Raw genomic sequence first — 20,031 nt, 5'->3', positions numbered from 1 at the left:
GTTAATTTTTTTTTCAAAATTTCAAAAAACAATGGGCTATAACCCATGTTTTTTTTTTTTTTTTTTTTTTTTCAAATCCTCAAAAATGATGAAAAACGGCGTGCTATAGTATGCCGTACGGTATGGGCTATAGCCCATGTTCAAAAATGATGAAAAACGAGGTTAATGTTTTTTTTCAAATTTTCAAAAAACGATGGGCTATAACCCATGTTTTTTTTTTTTTCATTTTTTTTAAATCCTCAAAAACGATGAAAAACGGCGTGCTATAGTATGCCGTACGGTATGGGCTATAGCCCATGTTCAAAAATGATGAAAAACTAGGTTAATTTCTTTTTTCAAAATTAAAAAAAACGATGGGCTATAACCCATGTTTTGTTTTTTTTCCATTTTTTTCAAATCCTCAAAAATGATGAAAAACGGCGTGCTATAGTATGCCGTACGGTATGGGCTATAGCCCATGATCAAAAATGATGAAAAACGAGGTTAATTTCTTTATCAAAATTAAAAAAAAAACGATGGGCTATAACCCATATTTTAATTTTTTTTAATTTTTTTCAAATCCTCAAAAATGGTGAAAAACGGCGTGCTATAGTATGCCGTACGGTATGGGCTATAGCCCATGTTCAAAAATGATGAAAAACAAGGTTATTTGTTTTTTCAAAATTTCAAAAAACAATGGGCTATAACCCATGTTTTTTTTTTTTTTTCTTTTTTTTCAAATCCTCAAAAATGATGAAAAACGGCGTGCTATAGTATGCCGTACGGTATGGGCTATAGCCCATGTTCAAAAATGATGAAAAACGAGGTTAATGTTTTTTTTCAAATTTTCAAAAAACTATGGGCTATAACCCATGTTTTTTTTTTTTTCATTTTTTTAAAATCCTCAAAAACGATGAAAAACGGCGTGCTATAGTATGCCGTACGGTATGGGCTATAGCCCATGTTCAAAAATGATGAAAAACAAGGTCATTTCTTTTTTCAAAATTTCAAAAAACGATGGGCTATAACCCATGTTTTTTTTATTTATTTTTTTCATTTTTTTCAAATCCTCAAAAATGATGAAAAACGGCGTGCTATAGTATGCCGTACGGTATGGGCTATAGCCCATGTTCAAAAATGATGAAAAACGAGGTTAATTTCTTTTTTCAAAATTAAAAAAAACGATGGGCTATAACCCATGTTTTGTTTTTTTTCCATTTTTTTCAAATCCTCAAAAATGATGAAAAACGGCGTGCTATAGTATGCCGTACGGTATGGGCTATAGCCCATGATCAAAAATGATGAAAAACGAGGTTAATTTCTTTATCAAAATTAAAAAAAAAACGATGGGCTATAACCCATATTTTTTTTTTTTTTAATTTTTTTCAAATCCTCAAAAATGGTGAAAAACGGCGTGCTATAGTATGCCGTACGGTATGGGCTATAGCCCATGTTCAAAAATGATGAAAAACAAGGTTAATTTTTTTTTCAAAATTTCAAAAAACAATGGGCTATAACCCATGTTTTTTTTTTTTTTTTTTTTTTTTCAAATCCTCAAAAATGATGAAAAACGGCGTGCTATAGTATGCCGTACGGTATGGGCTATAGCCCATGGTCAAAAATGATGAAAAAAAATTATCCTCGTTTTTCATCATTTTTGACCATGGGCTATAGCCCATACCGTACGGCATACTATAGCATGCCGTTTTTCATCATTTTTGAGGATTTGAAAGAAATGAAAAAGAAGAAAAAAACGATGGATTATAGCCCATTGTTTTTTTGATTTTTTGATTTTTTTTTTAATCCTCGTTTTACATCATTTTTTTACCATCCCACTGAGCAATAGCCGGCTATTAGACGTGCGTCTAAAAATGGGATAAAAAACGTCTAAAAATAGACGTCTAAAAAACGTCTAAAAATAGACGTCTAAAACACGTCTATTTTTAGACTTGTTTTAGACGTTTATGAACAGAACATTCAGGGTTCTAGTCTCCTGAGAACATTTTCACTGTCCATCTAAATTCTAAACGGATGGTTAAATATAAGTTCCCGATTGTACCTTACATGCCAATGTGGCTCAAAAGATAAATCTGAGGTTCATAATCCAAAGGTTACTGGTTCAAAACTAATACTCAACCAATGCTGCAGTAATTTGAACTTTTCAAGGCTAGAATAAAAAATAAAAACTCATAAGCACCAGGAGACATGTGCTGATTGCCCCAAGGTGCCTTAGCTCAATGGTGTGGTGTGCTTGATCGGTTGCCTCTGCTACCTTCTGCCTCTGGCAGGTTCAAGTCCCATGCAAGGTACTAGTGAGGACCATCGGGAGACGGTGCTCTCTCCCCCTGTTTCCTGAAAAGTAGCAGTTGGGGGTTATGTTTGAAAGAACCCTGTCCACCTAAAATTTTACAGATAAGAATTAGGTCAAACGTTTAAAAATAAAATAGCAATTTGGCCCATCATCTGACAGACAGAATAGTCTGTGTATTTGCATACTGGGCCCTGATTGGTGGCCCAAAACTTTTGGAAAGTCCCTCTTTTATGTCTGGCTTCCAGGCCAGTTGGAAAAGGGCACACTGAGAGGTGGTAAGAGTATGTTAAATTGGACATTTTCATGGTAAAAGGTTAGCTGGACAGGGTTCTTTCAGACATAAGCCCCAACCGTTACATCTCAGGAAACAGGGGGAGAGAGCACCCTCTCCCAATGGTCCTCCAGCACCTTGATGTCATGACATGGGACTTGAACCTGCCAACTGCCTGTAGCAGAGGCAACGGGTAAAGCGCTCCACACCATTACGCCAAGGCACCTTTGGGCATTCAGCAGATGTCTCCTGGTGCTTTTGAGTTTTTATTTTTTATTCAAGCCTTGAAAAGTTCAAATTACTGCAGCATTGAGCTGTAGGAGGAACAGGACTTGAACATGGAATGTCTGTACTGAAAGCCTGATGATTAGACCATTGCACCATCAGTCAGACACTCTCAGGCAAAGTCTCCTGGTCATTTTGAAGTGATCTTTTGTGCGTTAGCCTTCAGTTAGTAAAGTTTAAATAACACAGAATCATATTAATCAGATGTTTCTTAGCGCTGTTGAGGTCTTATTTTATATGATAGTGTAACAGCCGGGAATCGAACCCTGGTCTCCCACGTGGAAAGCCAACATCGTATCAGCCTCAGGCTGAGGCTGTGAGCCACTGCTATACAATAAAAAAAATCAAAAAACGATGGGCTATGTTACGACTCACTGAGTCTAGGTTGGTTATGAGGAAGAAGGCAAGATGGAATAAGCCAAAGTTGTTTTATTACTTGACTTTCTGTGGCATACAGAGTGAAACGATAACATATATAATACAGGTGAACAGGGTGAGCAGGCTACGCAGGACCATAAAGCAAAGAAAGAAGCAAAATACCCTAACACTGCACCCTATACTAGACCCCCTCCCAATACTGACTATCTGACTGGTACACAAAAGAAAACGCTAACTGACTACTCTATTCTTATGCCTACCATCAAACAAAAGTACAGGTGAAGGTGCCTGCCTAACGAGCTATAAGGTGACAATGGTGAAATACTAATATAAGAAATTACTACCTGTTCGTGAATGACTCACAGTTATATGAAAGCACTTTAAGTAACTTTCAGTGTTCTCTCTCTTACGAGGTTGCTTAATATATACTGTTGTACAGAACCAGATTCAGGACTTCTCTTCCCTACACGGAGGGCGCGCTGTCACTTCCCTACTCTAGGAACAAAAATGACAGTCTGACAGCGGCCCGGAACGCTGTCTTCAGTTTGGCTTTATGCCATCAGGCGAGACAGGGTGGAGGCGCTGGTTGGACGCGCAGGATGGGAGGAGGCGGCCAAGGGTGGAGTGTAGGGAACGCTCCCCACCACTGGCGGCGCAGGACGGATCTGCAGGGACGACAAACAGGGCGCGCGCACAGACAAACAGACATATAGCAGACCCGCGCCCCGACATCCGTAACAGGCTATAACCCATCTTTTTTCATTTTTTCATTTTTTTTCAAATACTCAAGAATGATGAAAAACGGCGTGCTATAGTATGCCGTACGGTATGGGCTAAAGCCCATGTTCAAAAATGATGAAAAACGAGGTTAATTTCTTTTTTCAAAATTTCAAAAAACGATGGGCTATAACCCATGTTTTTTTTTTTTTTTTCATTTTTTTCAAATCCTCAAAAATGATGAAAAACGGCTTGCTATAGTATGCCGTACGGTATGGGCTATAGCCCATGTTCAAAAATGATGAAAACGAGGTTAATTTTTTTTTTCAAAATTTAAAAAAACGATGGGCTATAACCCATGTTTTTTTTTTTTTTTTTTTTTTTTCAAATCCTCAAAAATGATGAAAAACGGCGTGCTATAGTATGCCGTACGGTATGGGCTATAGCCCATGTTCAAAAATGATGAAAAACAATGTCATTTCTTTTTTCAAAATTTCAAAAAACGATGGGCTATAACCCATGTTTTTTTTATTTATTTTTTTCATTTTTTTCAAATCCTCAAAAATGATGAAAAACGGCGTGCTATAGTATGCCGTACGGTATGGGCTATAGCCCATGTTCAAAAATGATGAAAAACGAGGTTAATTTCTTTTTTCAAAATTAAAAAAAACGATGGGCTATAACCCATGTTTTGTTTTTTTTCCATTTTTTTCAAATCCTCAAAAATGATGAAAAACGGCGTGCTATAGTATGCCGTACGGTATGGGCTATAGCCCATGATCAAAAATGATGAAAAACGAGGTTAATTTCTTTATCAAAATTAAAAAGAAAACGATGGGCTATAACCCATATTTTTTTTTTTTTAATTTTTTTCAAATCCTCAAAAATGGTGAAAAACGGCGTGCTATAGTATGCCGTACGGTATGGGCTATAGCCCATGTTCAAAAATGATGAAAAACAAGGTTAATTTTTTTTTCAAAATTTCAAAAAACAATGGGCTATAACCCATGTTTTTTTTTTTTTTTTTTTTTTTTCAAATCCTCAAAAATGATGAAAAACGGCGTGCTATAGTATGCCGTACGGTATGGGCTATAGCCCATGGTCAAAAATGATGAAAAAAAATTATCCTCGTTTTTCATCATTTTTGACCATGGGCTATAGCCCATACCGTACGGCATACTATAGCATGCCGTTTTTCATCATTTTTGAGGATTTGAAAGAAATGAAAAAGAAGAAAAAAACGATGGATTATAGCCCATTGTTTTTTTGATTTTTTGATTTTTTTTTTAATCCTCGTTTTACATCATTTTTTTACCATCCCACTGAGCAATAGCCGGCTATTAGACGTGCGTCTAAAAATGGGATAAAAAACGTCTAAAAATAGACGTCTAAAAAACGTCTAAAAATAGACGTCTAAAACACGTCTATTTTTAGACTTGTTTTAGACGTTTATGAACAGAACATTCAGGGTTCTAGTCTCCTGAGAACATTTTCACTGTCCATCTAAATTCTAAACGGATGGTTAAATATAAGTTCCCGATTGTACCTTACATGCCAATGTGGCTCAAAAGATAAATCTGAGGTTCATAATCCAAAGGTTACTGGTTCAAAACTAATACTCAACCAATGCTGCAGTAATTTGAACTTTTCAAGGCTAGAATAAAAAATAAAAACTCATAAGCACCAGGAGACATGTGCTGATTGCCCCAAGGTGCCTTAGCTCAATGGTGTGGTGTGCTTGATCGGTTGCCTCTGCTACCTTCTGCCTCTGGCAGGTTCAAGTCCCATGCAAGGTACTAGTGAGGACCATCGGGAGACGGTGCTCTCTCCCCCTGTTTCCTGAAAAGTAGCAGTTGGGGGTTATGTTTGAAAGAACCCTGTCCACCTAAAATTTTACAGATAAGAATTAGGTCAAACGTTTAAAAATAAAATAGCAATTTGGCCCATCATCTGACAGACAGAATAGTCTGTGTATTTGCATACTGGGCCCTGATTGGTGGCCCAAAACTTTTGGAAAGTCCCTCTTTTATGTCTGGCTTCCAGGCCAGTTGGAAAAGGGCACACTGAGAGGTGGTAAGAGTATGTTAAATTGGACATTTTCATGGTAAAAGGTTAGCTGGACAGGGTTCTTTCAGACATAAGCCCCAACCGTTACATCTCAGGAAACAGGGGGAGAGAGCACCCTCTCCCAATGGTCCTCCAGCACCTTGATGTCATGACATGGGACTTGAACCTGCCAACTGCCTGTAGCAGAGGCAACGGGTCAAGCGCTCCACACCATTACGCCAAGGCACCTTTGGGCATTCAGCAGATGTCTCCTGGTGCTTTTGAGTTTTTATTTTTTATTCAAGCCTTGAAAAGTTCAAATTACTGCAGCATTGAGCTGTAGGAGGAACAGGACTTGAACATGGAATGTCTGTACTGAAAGCCTGATGATTAGACCATTGCACCATCAGTCAGACACTCTCAGGCAAAGTCTCCTGGTCATTTTGAAGTGATCTTTTGTGCGTTAGCCTTCAGTTAGTAAAGTTTAAATAACACAGAATCATATTAATCAGATGTTTCTTAGCGCTGTTGAGGTCTTATTTTATATGATAGTGTAACAGCCGGGAATCGAACCCTGGTCTCCCACGTGGAAAGCCAACATCGTATCAGCCTCAGGCTGAGGCTGTGAGCCACTGCTATACAATAAAAAAAATCAAAAAACGATGGGCTATGTTACGACTCACTGAGTCTAGGTTGGTTATGAGGAAGAAGGCAAGATGGAATAAGCCAAAGTTGTTTTATTACTTGACTTTCTGTGGCATACAGAGTGAAACGATAACATATATAATACAGGTGAACAGGGTGAGCAGGCTACGCAGGACCATAAAGCAAAGAAAGAAGCAAAATACCCTAACACTGCACCCTATACTAGACCCCCTCCCAATACTGACTATCTGACTGGTACACAAAAGAAAACGCTAACTGACTACTCTATTCTTATGCCTACCATCAAACAAAAGTACAGGTGAAGGTGCCTGCCTAACGAGCTATAAGGTGACAATGGTGAAATACTAATATAAGAAATTACTACCTGTTCGTGAATGACTCACAGTTATATGAAAGCACTTTAAGTAACTTTCAGTGTTCTCTCTCTTACGAGGTTGCTTAATATATACTGTTGTACAGAACCAGATTCAGGACTTCTCTTCCCTACACGGAGGGCGCGCTGTCACTTCCCTACTCTAGGAACAAAAATGACAGTCTGACAGCGGCCCGGAACGCTGTCTTCAGTTTGGCTTTATGCCATCAGGCGAGACAGGGTGGAGGCGCTGGTTGGACGCGCAGGATGGGAGGAGGCGGCCAAGGGTGGAGTGTAGGGAACGCTCCCCACCACTGGCGGCGCAGGACGGATCTGCAGGGACGACAAACAGGGCGCGCGCACAGACAAACAGACATATAGCAGACCCGCGCCCCGACATCCGTAACAGGCTATAACCCATCTTTTTTCATTTTTTCATTTTTTTTCAAATACTCAAGAATGATGAAAAACGGCGTGCTATAGTATGCCGTACGGTATGGGCTAAAGCCCATGTTCAAAAATGATGAAAACGAGGTTAATTTTTTTTTTCAAAATTTAAAAAAACGATGGGCTATAACCCATGTTTTTTTTGTTTTGTTTTTTTTTCAAATCCTCAAAAATGATGAATAACGGCGTGCTATAGTATGCCGTACGGTATGGGCTATAGCCCATGTTCAAAAATGATGAAAAACAAGGTCATTTCTTTTTTCAAAATTTCAAAAAACGATGGGCTATAACCCATGTTTTTTTTATTTATTTTTTTCATTTTTTTCAAATCCTCAAAAATGATGAAAAACGGCGTGCTATAGTATGCCGTACGGTATGGGCTATAGCCCATGATCAAAAATGATGAAAAACGAGGTTAAAAAAGAAAATCAAATTAAAAAAAAACGATGGGCTATAACCCATGTTTTTATTTTTTTTATTTATTTTTTAATCCTCAAAAATGATGAAAAACGGCGTGCTATAGTATGCCGTACGGTATGGGCTATAGCCCATGTTCAAAAATGATGAAAAACGAGGTTAATTTCTTTTTTCAAAATTAAAAAAAACGATGGGCTATAACCCATGTTTTTTGTTGTTTTTTTCATTTTTTTCAAATCCTCAAAAATGATGAAAAACGGCTTGCTATAGTATGCCGTACGGTATGGGCTATAGCCCATGTTCAAAAATGATGAAAACGAGGTTAATCTTTTTTTTTCAAAATTAAAAAAAACGATGGGCTATAACCCATGTTTTTTTTTTTTTTTCATTTTTTTCAAATCCTCAAAAATGATGAAAAACGGCGTGCTATAGTATGCCGTACGGTATGGGCTATAGCCCATGATCAAAAATGATGAAAAACGAGGTTAAAAAAGAAAATCAAATAAAAAAAAAACGATGGGCTATAACCCATGTTTTTTTTTTTGTTTTTTTTTTTCAAATCCTCAAAAATGATGGAAAACGGCGTGCTATAGTATGCCGTACGGTATGGGCTATAGCCCATGATCAAAAATGATGAAAAACGAGGTTAATTTTTTTATCAAAATAAAATAAAAAAACGATGGGCTATAACCCATTTTTTTTTTTTTTCCATTTTTTTCAAATCCTCAAAAATGGTGAAAAACGGCGTGCTATAGTATGCCGTACGGTATGGGCTATAGCCCATGTTCAAAAATGATGAAAAACGAGGTTAATTTCTTTTTTCAAAATTAAAAAAAACGATGGGCTATAACCCATGTTTTTTGTTGTTTTTTTCATTTTTTTCAAATCCTCAAAAATGATGAAAAACGGCTTGCTATAGTATGCCGTACGGTATGGGCTATAGCCCATGTTCAAAAATGATGAAAACGAGGTTAATCTTTTTTTTTCAAAATTAAAAAAGACGATGGGCTATAACCCATGTTTTTTTTTTTTTTTCATTTTTTTCAAATCCTCAAAAATGATGAAAAACGGCGTGCTATAGTATGCCGTACGGTATGGGCTATAGCCCATGATCAAAAATGATGAAAAACGAGGTTAAAAAAGAAAATCAAATTAAAAAAAAACGATGGGCTATAACCCATGTTTTTTTTTTTGTTTTTTTTTTTCAAATCCTCAAAAATGATGGAAAACGGCGTGCTATAGTATGCCGTACGGTATGGGCTATAGCCCATGATCAAAAATGATGAAAAACGAGGTTAATTTTTTTATCAAAATAAAATAAAAAAACGATGGGCTATAACCCATTTTTTTTTTTTTTCCATTTTTTTCAAATCCTCAAAAATGGTGAAAAACGGCGTGCTATAGTATGCCGTACGGTATGGGCTATAGCCCATGTTCAAAAATGATGAAAAACAAAGTTAATTTTTTTTTTCAAAATTTCAAAAAACAATGGGCTATAACCCATGTTTTTTTTTTTTTTTCATTTTTTTCAAATCCTCAAAAATGATGAAAAACGGCGTGCTATAGTATGCCGTACGGTATGGGCTATAGCCCATGATCAAAAATGATGAAAAACGAGGTTAAAAAAGAAAATCAAATTAAAAAAAAACGATGGGCTATAACCCATGTTTTTTTTTTTTTTTTTTTTTTTCAAATCCTCAAAAATGATGGAAAACGGCGTGCTATAGTATGCCGTACGGTATGGGCTATAGCCCATGATCAAAAATGATGAAAAACGAGGTTAATTTTTTTATCAAAATAAAATAAAAAAACGATGGGCTATAACCCATGTTTTTTTTTTTTTTTCATTTTTTTTAAATCCTCAAAAATGATGAAAAACGGCGTGCTATAGTATGCCGTACGGTATGGGCTATAGCCCATGATCAAAAATGATGAAAAACGAGGTTAAAAAAGAAAATCAAATTAAAAAAAAACGATGGGCTATAACCCATGTTTTTTTTTTTGTTTTTTTTTTTCAAATCCTCAAAAATGATGGAAAACGGCGTGCTATAGTATGCCGTACGGTATGGGCTATAGCCCATGATCAAAAATGATGAAAAACGAGGTTAATTTTTTTATCAAAATAAAATAAAAAAACGATGGGCTATAACCCATTTTTTTTTTTTTTTCATTTTTTTCAAATCCTCAAAAATTGTGAAAAACGGCGTGCTATAGTATGCCGTACGGTATGGGCTATAGCCCATGTTCAAAAATGATGAAAAACAAAGTTAATTTTTTTTTTCAAAATTTCAAAAAACAATGGGCTATAACCCATGTTTTTTTTATTTATTTTTTTCATTTTTTTCAAATCCTCAAAAATGATGAAAAACGGCGTGCTATAGTATGCCGTACGGTATGGGCTATAGCCCATGATCAAAAATGATGAAAAACGAGGTTAAAAAAGAAAATCAAATTAAAAAAAAACGATGGGCTATAACCCATGTTTTTATTTTTTTTATTTATTTTTTAATCCTCAAAAATGATGAAAAACGGCGTGCTATAGTATGCCGTACGGTATGGGCTATAGCCCATGTTCAAAAATGATGAAAAACGAGGTTAATTTCTTTTTTCAAAATTAAAAAAAACGATGGGCTATAACCCATGTTTTTTGTTGTTTTTTTCATTTTTTTCAAATCCTCAAAAATGATGAAAAACGGCTTGCTATAGTATGCCGTACGGTATGGGCTATAGCCCATGTTCAAAAATGATGAAAACGAGGTTAATCTTTTTTTTTCAAAATTAAAAAAAACGATGGGCTATAACCCATGTTTTTTTTTTTTTTTCATTTTTTTCAAATCCTCAAAAATGATGAAAAACGGCGTGCTATAGTATGCCGTACGGTATGGGCTATAGCCCATGATCAAAAATGATGAAAAACGAGGTTAAAAAAGAAAATCAAATTAAAAAAAAACGATGGGCTATAACCCATGTTTTTTTTTTTGTTTTTTTTTTTCAAATCCTCAAAAATGATGGAAAACGGCGTGCTATAGTATGCCGTACGGTATGGGCTATAGCCCATGATCAAAAATGATGAAAAACGAGGTTAATTTTTTTATCAAAATAAAATAAAAAAACGATGGGCTATAACCCATTTTTTTTTTTTTCCCATTTTTTTCAAATCCTCAAAAATGGTGAAAAACGGCGTGCTATAGTATGCCGTACGGTATGGGCTATAGCCCATGTTCAAAAATGATGAAAAACGAGGTTAATTTCTTTTTTCAAAATTAAAAAAAACGATGGGCTATAACCCATGTTTTTTGTTGTTTTTTTCATTTTTTTCAAATCCTCAAAAATGATGAAAAACGGCTTGCTATAGTATGCCGTACGGTATGGGCTATAGCCCATGTTCAAAAATGATGAAAACGAGGTTAATCTTTTTTTTTCAAAATTAAAAAAAACGATGGGCTATAACCCATGTTTTTTTTTTTTTTTCATTTTTTTCAAATCCTCAAAAATGATGAAAAACGGCGTGCTATAGTATGCCGTACGGTATGGGCTATAGCCCATGATCAAAAATGATGAAAAACGAGGTTAAAAAAGAAAATCAAATTAAAAAAAAACGATGGGCTATAACCCATGTTTTTTTTTTTGTTTTTTTTTTTCAAATCCTCAAAAATGATGGAAAACGGCGTGCTATAGTATGCCGTACGGTATGGGCTATAGCCCATGATCAAAAATGATGAAAAACGAGGTTAATTTTTTTATCAAAATAAAATAAAAAAACGATGGGCTATAACCCATTTTTTTTTTTTTTCCATTTTTTTTAAATCCTCAAAAATGGTGAAAAACGGCGTGCTATAGTATGCCGTACGGTATGGGCTATAGCCCATGTTCAAAAATGATGAAAAACAAAGTTAATTTTTTTTTTCAAAATTTCAAAAAACAATGGGCTATAACCCATGTTTTTTTTTTTTTTTCATTTTTTTCAAATCCTCAAAAATGATGAAAAACGGCGTGCTATAGTATGCCGTACGGTATGGGCTATAGCCCATGATCAAAAATGATGAAAAACGAGGTTAAAAAAGAAAATCAAATTAAAAAAAAACGATGGGCTATAACCCATGTTTTTTTTTTTGTTTTTTTTTTTCAAATCCTCAAAAATGATGGAAAACGGCGTGCTATAGTATGCCGTACGGTATGGGCTATAGCCCATGATCAAAAATGATGAAAAACGAGGTTAATTTTTTTATCAAAATAAAATAAAAAAACGATGGGCTATAACCCATTTTTTTTTTTTTTTCAAATCCTCAAAAATGGTGAAAAACGGCGTGCTATAGTATGCCGTACGGTATGGGCTATAGCCCATGTTCAAAAATGATGAAAAACAAAGTTAATTTTTTTTTTCAAAATTTCAAAAAACAATGGGCTATAACCCATGTTTTTTTTTTTTTTTCATTTTTTTCAAATCCTCAAAAATGATGAAAAACGGCGTGCTATAGTATGCCCTACGGTATGGGCTATAGCCCATGTTCAAAAATGATGAAAAACGAGGTTAATTCTTTTTTTCAAAATTTCAAAAAACGATGGGCTATAACCCATGTTTTTTTTTTGTTTTTTTTTTCAAATCCTCAAAAATGATGAAAAACGGCGTGCTATAGTATGCCGTACGGTATGGGCTATAGCCCATGGTCAAAAATGATGAAAAAAAATTATCCTCGTTTTTCATCATTTTTGACCATGGGCTATAGCCCATACCGTACGGCATACTATAGCATGCCGTTTTTCATCATTTTTGAGGATTTGAAAGAAATGAAAAAGAAGAAAAAAACGATGGATTATAGCCCATTGTTTTTTTGTTTTTTTGTTTTTTTTTTTAATCCTCGTTTTACATCATTTTTTTACCATCCCACTGAGCAATAGCCGGCTATTAGACGTGCGTCTAAAAATGGGATAAAAAACGTCTAAAAATAGACGTCTAAAAAACTTCTAAAAATAGACGTCTAAAACACGTCTATTTTTAGACTTGTTTTAGACGTTTATGAACAGAACATTCAGGGTTCTAGTCTCCTGAGAACATTTTCACTGTCCATCTAAATTCTAAACGGATGGTTAAATATAAGTTCCCGATTGTACCTTACATGCCAATGTGGCTCAAAAGATAAATCTGAGGTTCATAATCCAAAGGTTACTGGTTCAAAACTAATACTCAACCAATGCTGCAATAATTTGAACTTTTCAAGGCTAGAATAAAAAATAAAAACTCATAAGCACCAGGAGACATGTGCTGATTGCCCCAAGGTGCCTTAGCTCAATGGTGTGCTTGATCGGTTGCCTCTGCTACCTCCTGCCTCTGGCAGGTTCAAGTCCCATGCAAGGTACTAGTGAGGACCATCGGGAGACGGTGCTCTCTCCCCCTGTTTCCTGAAAAGTAGCAGTTGGGGGTTATGTTTGAAAGAACCCTGTCCACCTAAAATTTTACAGATAAGAATTAGGTCAAACGTTTAAAAATAAAATAGCAATTTGGCCCATCATCTGACAGATGACAGTCTGTGTATTTGCATACTGGGCCCTGATTGGTGGCCCAAAACTTGGTTGGAAAGTCCCTCTTTTATGTCTGGCTTCCAGGCCAGTTGGAAAAGGGCACACTGAGAGGTGGTAAGAGTATGTTAAATTGGACATTTTCATGGTAAAAGGTTAGCTGGACAGGGTTCTTTCAGACATAAGCCCCAACCGTTACATCTCAGGAAACAGGGGGAGAGAGCACCCTCTCCCGATGGTCCTCCAGCACCTTGATGTCATGACATGGGACTTGAACCTGCCAACTGCCTGTAGCAGAGGCAACGGGTCAAGCGCTCCACACCATTACGCCAAGGCACCTTTGGGCATTCAGCAGATGTCTCCTGGTGCTTTTGAGTTTTTATTTTTTATTCAAGCCTTGAAAAGTTCAAATTACTGCAGCATTGAGCTGTAGGAGGAACAGGACTTGAACATGGAATGTCTGTACTGAAAGCCTGATGATTAGACCATTGCACCATCAGTCAGACACTCTCAGGCAAAGTCTCCTGGTCATTTTGAAGTGATCTTTTGTGCGTTAGCCTTCAGTTAGTAAAGTTTAAATAACACAGAATCATATTAATCAGATGTTTCTTAGCGCTGTTGAGGTCTTCTTTTATATGATAGTGTAACAGCTGGGAATCGAACCCTGGTCTCCCACGTGGAAAGCCAACATCGTATCAGCCTCAGGCTGAGGCTGTGAGCCACTGCTATACAATAAAAAAAATAAAAAAACGATGGGCTATAACCCATCTTTTTTCATTTTTTCATTTTTTTTCAAATACTCAAGAATGATGAAAAACGGCGTGCTATAGTATGCCGTACGGTATGGGCTATAGCCCATGTTCAAAAATGATGAAAAACGAGGTTAATTTCTTTTTTCAAAATTTCAAAAAACGATGGGCTATAACCCATGTTTTGTTTTTTTTTAATTTTTTTCAAATCCTCAAAAATGATGAAAGACGGCTTGCTATAGTATGCCGTACGGTATGGGCTATAGCCCATGTTCAAAAATGATGAAAAACAAGGTCATTTCTTTTTTCAAAATTTCAAAAAACGATGGGCTATAACCCATGTTTTTTTATTTTTTTTTCATGTTTTTCAAATCCTCAAAAATGATGAAAAACGGCGTGCTATAGTATGCCGTACGGTATGGGCTATAGCCCATGATCAAAAATGATGAAAATGAGGTTAAAAAAGAAAATCAAATTTAAAAAAAACGATGGGCTATAACCCATGTTTTTATTTTTTTCATTTATTTTTTTAATCCTCAAAAATGATGAAAAACGGCGTGCTATAGTATGCCGTACGGTATGGGCTATAGCCCATGTTCAAAAATGATGAAAAACTAGGTTAATTTCTTTTTTCAAAATAAAAAAAAACGATGGGCTATAACCCATGTTTTTTTTTCTTTTTTAATTTTTTTCAAATCCTCAAAAATGATGAAAAACGGCTTGCTATAGTATGCCGTGCGGTATGGGCTATAGACCGATTCACAGAGGGGTGCCCTGGGCGCGGCCATTACTGAGGGGTAATCCATGGAGCAGGTGCTCCGTAGGCCAGGTGTAGCTAATCAGTGCTGCTGCACTCAATGGTACACCTCAGTAATGGCCGCACCCAGGAAACCCTCTGTGAATCGGTCTATAGCCCATGTTCAAAAATGATGAAAACGAGGTTAATTTTTTTTTTCAAAATTTAAAAAAACGATGGGCTATAACCCATGTTTTTTTTATTTTTTTTTCATTTTTTTCAAATCCTCAAAAATGATGAAAAACGGCGTGCTATAGTATGCCGTACGGTATGGGCTATAGCCCATGTTCAAAAATGATGAAAAACAAGGTAATTTCTTTTTTCAAAATTTCAAAAAACGATGGGCTATAACCCATGTTTTTTTTTTTTTTTTTTTTTTCAAATCCTCAAAAATGTTGGAAAACGGCGTGCTATAGTATGCCGTACGGTATGGGCTATAGCCCATGATCAAAAATGATGAAAAACGAGGTTAATTTTTTTATCAAAATTAAAAAAAAAACGATGGGCTATAACCCATATATATATATTTTTTTTTCAAATCCTCAAAAATGGTGAAAAACGGCGTGCTATAGTATGCCGTACGGTATGGGCTATAGCCCATGTTCAAAAATGATGAAAAACAAGGTCATTTCTTTTTTCAAAATTTCAAAAAACAATGGGCTATAACCCATGTTTTTTTTATTTATTTTTTCATTTTTTTCAAATCCTCAAAAATGATGAAAAACGGCGTGCTATAGTATGCCGTACGGTATGGGCTATAGCCCATGTTCAAAAATGATGAAAAACAAGGTCATTTCTTTTTTCAAAATTTCAAAAAACGATGGGCTATAACCCATGTTTTTTTTTGTTTTTTTTTTTTCAAATCCTCAAAAATGTTGGAAAACGGCGTGCTATAGTATGCCGTACGGTATGGGCTATAGCCCATGATCAAAAATGATGAAAAACGAGGTTAATTTTTTTATCAAAATTAAAAAAAAAACGATGGGCTATAACCCATATTTATTTATTTTTTTCAAATCCTCAAAAATGGTGAAAAACGGCGTGCTATAGTATGCCGTACGGTATGGGCTATAGCCCATGTTCAAAAATGATGAAAAACAAGGTTAATTTTTTTTTTCAAAATTTCAAAAAACAATGGGCTATAACCCATGTTTTGTTTTTTTTCCATTTTTTTCAAATCCTCAAAAATGATGAAAAACGGCGTGCTATAGTATGCCGTACGGTATGGGCTATAGCCCATGTTCAAAAATGATGAAAAACGAGGTTAATGTTTTTTTCAAAATTTCAAAAAACAATGGGCTATAACCCATGTTTTTCATTTTTTTCATTTTTTTCAAATCCTCAAAAACGATGAAAAACGGTGTGCTATAGTATGCCGTACGGTATGGGCTATAGCCCATGTTCAAAAATGATGAGAACGAGGTTAATTTTTTTTTTCAAAATTTAAAAAAACGATGGGCTATAACCCATGTTTTTTTTTTTTTTTCATTTTTTTCAAATCCTCAAAAATGATGAAAAACGGCTTGCTATAGTATGCCGTACGGTATGGGCTATAGCCCATGTTCAAAAATGATGAGAACGAGGTTAATTTTTTTTTTCAAAATTAAAAAAAACGATGGGCTATAACCCATGTTTTTTTTTCTTTTTTTTCAAATCCTCAAAAATGATGAAAAACGGCTTGCTATAGTATGCCGTGCGGTATGGGCTATAGCCCATGTTCAAAAATGATGAAAACGAGGTTAATTTTTTTTTTCAAAATTTAAAAAAACGATGGGCTATATAACCCATGTTTTTTTTGTTTTTTTTTTTTTTTTCAAATCCTCAAAAATGATGAAAAACGGCGTGCTATAGTATGCCGTACGGTATGGGCTATAGCCCATGTTCAAAAATGATGAAAAACAAGGTAATTTCTTTTTTCAAAATTTCAAAAAACAATGGGCTATAACCCATGTTTTTTTTATTTATTTTTTCATTTTTTTCAAATCCTCAAAAATGATGAAAAACGGCGTGCTATAGTATGCCGTACGGTATGGGCTATAGCCCATGTTCAAAAATGATGAAAAACAAGGTCATTTCTTTTTTCAAAATTTCAAAAAACGATGGGCTATAACCCATGTTTTTTTTTTGTTTTTTTTTTTCAAATCCTCAAAAATGTTGGAAAACGGCGTGCTATAGTATGCCGTACGGTATGGGCTATAGCCCATGATCAAAAATGATGAAAAACGAGGTTAATTTTTTTATCAAAATTAAAAAAAAAACGATGGGCTATAACCCATATTTATTTATTTTTTTCAAATCCTCAAAAATGGTGAAAAACGGCGTGCTATAGTATGCCGTACGGTATGGGCTATAGCCCATGTTCAAAAATGATGAAAAACAAGGTTAATTTTTTTTTTCAAAATTTCAAAAAACAATGGGCTATAACCCATGTTTTGTTTTTTTTCCATTTTTTTCAAATCCTCAAAAATGATGAAAAACGGCGTGCTATAGTATGCCGTACGGTATGGGCTATAGCCCATGTTCAAAAATGATGAAAAACGAGGTTAATGTTTTTTTCAAAATTTCAAAAAACAATGGGCTATAACCCATGTTTTTCATTTTTTTCATTTTTTTCAAATCCTCAAAAACGATGAAAAACGGTGTGCTATAGTATGCCGTACGGTATGGGCTATAGCCCATGTTCAAAAATGATGAGAACGAGGTAATTTTTTTTTTTCAAAATTTAAAAAAACGATGGGCTATAACCCATGTTTTTTGTTTTTTTTCTTTTTTTTCAAATCCTCAAAAATGATGAAAAACGGCTTGCTATAGTATGCCGTACGGTATGGGCTATAGCCCATGTTCAAAAATGATGAAAAACAAGGTTAATTTTTTTTTTCAAAATTTCAAAAAACAATGGGCTATAACCCATGTTTTGTTTTTTTTCCATTTTTTTCAAATCCTCAAAAATGATGAAAAACGGCGTGCTATAGTATGCCGTACGGTATGGGCTATAGCCCATGTTCAAAAATGATGAAAAACGAGGTTAATGTTTTTTTCAAAATTTCAAAAAACAATGGGCTATAACCCATGTTTTTCATTTTTTTCATTTTTTTCAAATCCTCAAAAACGATGAAAAACGGTGTGCTATAGTATGCCGTACGGTATGGGCTATAGCCCATGTTCAAAAATGATGAGAACGAGGTTAATTTTTTTTTTCAAAATTTAAAAAAACGATGGGCTATAACCCATGTTTTTTTTTTTTTTTCTTTTTTTTCAAATCCTCAAAAATGATGAAAAACGGCTTGCTATAGTATGCCGTACGGTATGGGCTATAGCCCATGTTCAAAAATGATGAAAACGAGGTTAATTTTTTTTTTCAAAATTAAAAAAAACGATGGGCTATAACCCATGTTTTTTTTTTTTTTTCATTTTTTTCAAATCCTCAAAAATGATGAAAAACGGCGTGCTATAGTATGCCGTACGGTATGGGCTATAGCCCATGTTCAAAAATGATGAAAAACAAGGTTAATTTTTTTTTTCAAAATTTCAAAAAACAATGGGCTATAACCCATGTTTTGTTTTTTTTCCATTTTTTTCAAATCCTCAAAAATGATGAAAAACGGCGTGCTATAGTATGCCGTACGGTATGGGCTATAGCCCATGTTCAAAAATGATGAAAAACGAGGTTAATGTTTTTTAAAAAAATTCAAAAAACGATGGGCTATAACCCATGTTTTTTTTATTTTTTTTCATTTTTTTCAAATCCTCAAAAATGATGAAAAACGGCGTGCTATAGTATGCCGTACGGTATGGGCTATAGCCCATCTTCAAAAATGATGAAAAACGAGGTTAATTCTTTTTTTCAAAATTTCAAAAAACGATGGGCTATAACCCATGTTTTTTTTTTTTTTTTTTCAAATTCTCAAAAATGATGAAAAACGGCGTGCTATAGTATGCCGTACGGTATGGGCTATAGCCAGAGATGGGCAGTATTTGAAATACATGTATTTGAAATACGTATTTGAAATACTTTTTTGTATTTTGTAATTTGTATTTCGCTGTGATGGAAGAAATTAGATGTATTTTGTATTTAGATACATTTTTTGACCCAGTATTTGTATTTTGTATCAAAATACTTTTTCAATGTATTTTGCCCAACTCTGGCTATAGCCCATGATCAAAAATGATGAAAAACGAGGTTAAAAAAGAAAATCAAATTAAAAAAAAACGATGGGCTATAACCCATGTTTTTTTTTGTTTTGTTTTTTTCAAATCCTCAAAAATGATGAAAAACGGCTTGCTATAGTATGCCGTACGGTATGGGCTATAGCCCATGTTCAAAAATGATGAAAACGAGGTAAAATTTTTTTTTCAAAATTTAAAAAAAACGATGGGCTATAACCCATGTTTTTTTTTTTTTTTCTTTTTTTTCAAATCCTCAAAAATGATGAAAAACGGCGTGCTATAGTATGCCGTACGGTATGGGCTATAGCCCATGATCAAAAATGATGAAAAACGAGGTTAAAAAAGAAAATCAAATTAAAAAAAACGATGGGCTATAACCCATGTTTTTTTTTTGTTTTTTTTTTTCAAATCCTCAAAAATCTTGGAAAACGGCGTGCTATAGTATGCCGTACGGTATGGGCTATAGCCCATGATCAAAAATGATGAAAAACGAGGTTAATTTCTTTATCAAAATTAAAAAAAAAACGATGGGCTATAACCCATATTTTTATATTTTTTAATTTTTTTCAAATCCTCAAAAATGGTGAAAAACGGCGTGCTATAGTATGCCGTACGGTATGGGCTATAGCCCATGTTCAAAAATGATGAAAAACAAGGTTAATTTTTTTTTCAAAATTTCAAAAAACAATGGGCTATAACCCATGTTTTTTTTGTTTTTTTTTTTTTTTCAAATCCTCAAAAATGATGAAAAACGGCGTGCTATAGTATGCCGTACGGTATGGGCTATAGCCCATGTTCAAAAATGATGAAAAACGAGGTTAATGTTTTTTTTCAAATTTTCAAAAAACGATGGGCTATAACCCATGTTTTTTTTTTTTTCATTTTTTTAAAATCCTCAAAAACGATGAAAAACGGCGTGCTATAGTATGCCGT

At 34.8% G+C, this 20,031-nt stretch overlaps 1 protein-coding gene across 1 annotated transcript in view; it reads right to left on the bottom strand.

Moving 5' to 3' along the window:
* Window positions 1-3,775: 3,775 nt before the first annotated feature.
* The window catches only part of LOC310853609 (kinesin-like protein KIF2A), a gene marked incomplete at both ends in the record, with an annotated part of 32,650 nt that continues 16,394 nt past the window's right edge, over window positions 3,776-20,031 (bottom strand). The window contains 2 exons of the mRNA XM_083758001.1: window positions 3,776-3,889; window positions 7,231-7,338. Coding sequence (XP_083614127.1) covers window positions 3,776-3,889; window positions 7,231-7,338 — 222 coding nt within the window. The remainder of the gene's footprint in view (window positions 3,890-7,230; window positions 7,339-20,031) is intronic.

The sequence above is a fragment of the Protomyctophum parallelum genome, assembly GCF_964188405.1.
Source record: "Protomyctophum parallelum genome assembly, chromosome: 22".
Classification (NCBI taxonomy): domain Eukaryota; kingdom Metazoa; phylum Chordata; class Actinopteri; order Myctophiformes; family Myctophidae; genus Protomyctophum; species Protomyctophum parallelum.
This window is presented reverse-complemented; position numbering and strand designations above follow the sequence as displayed.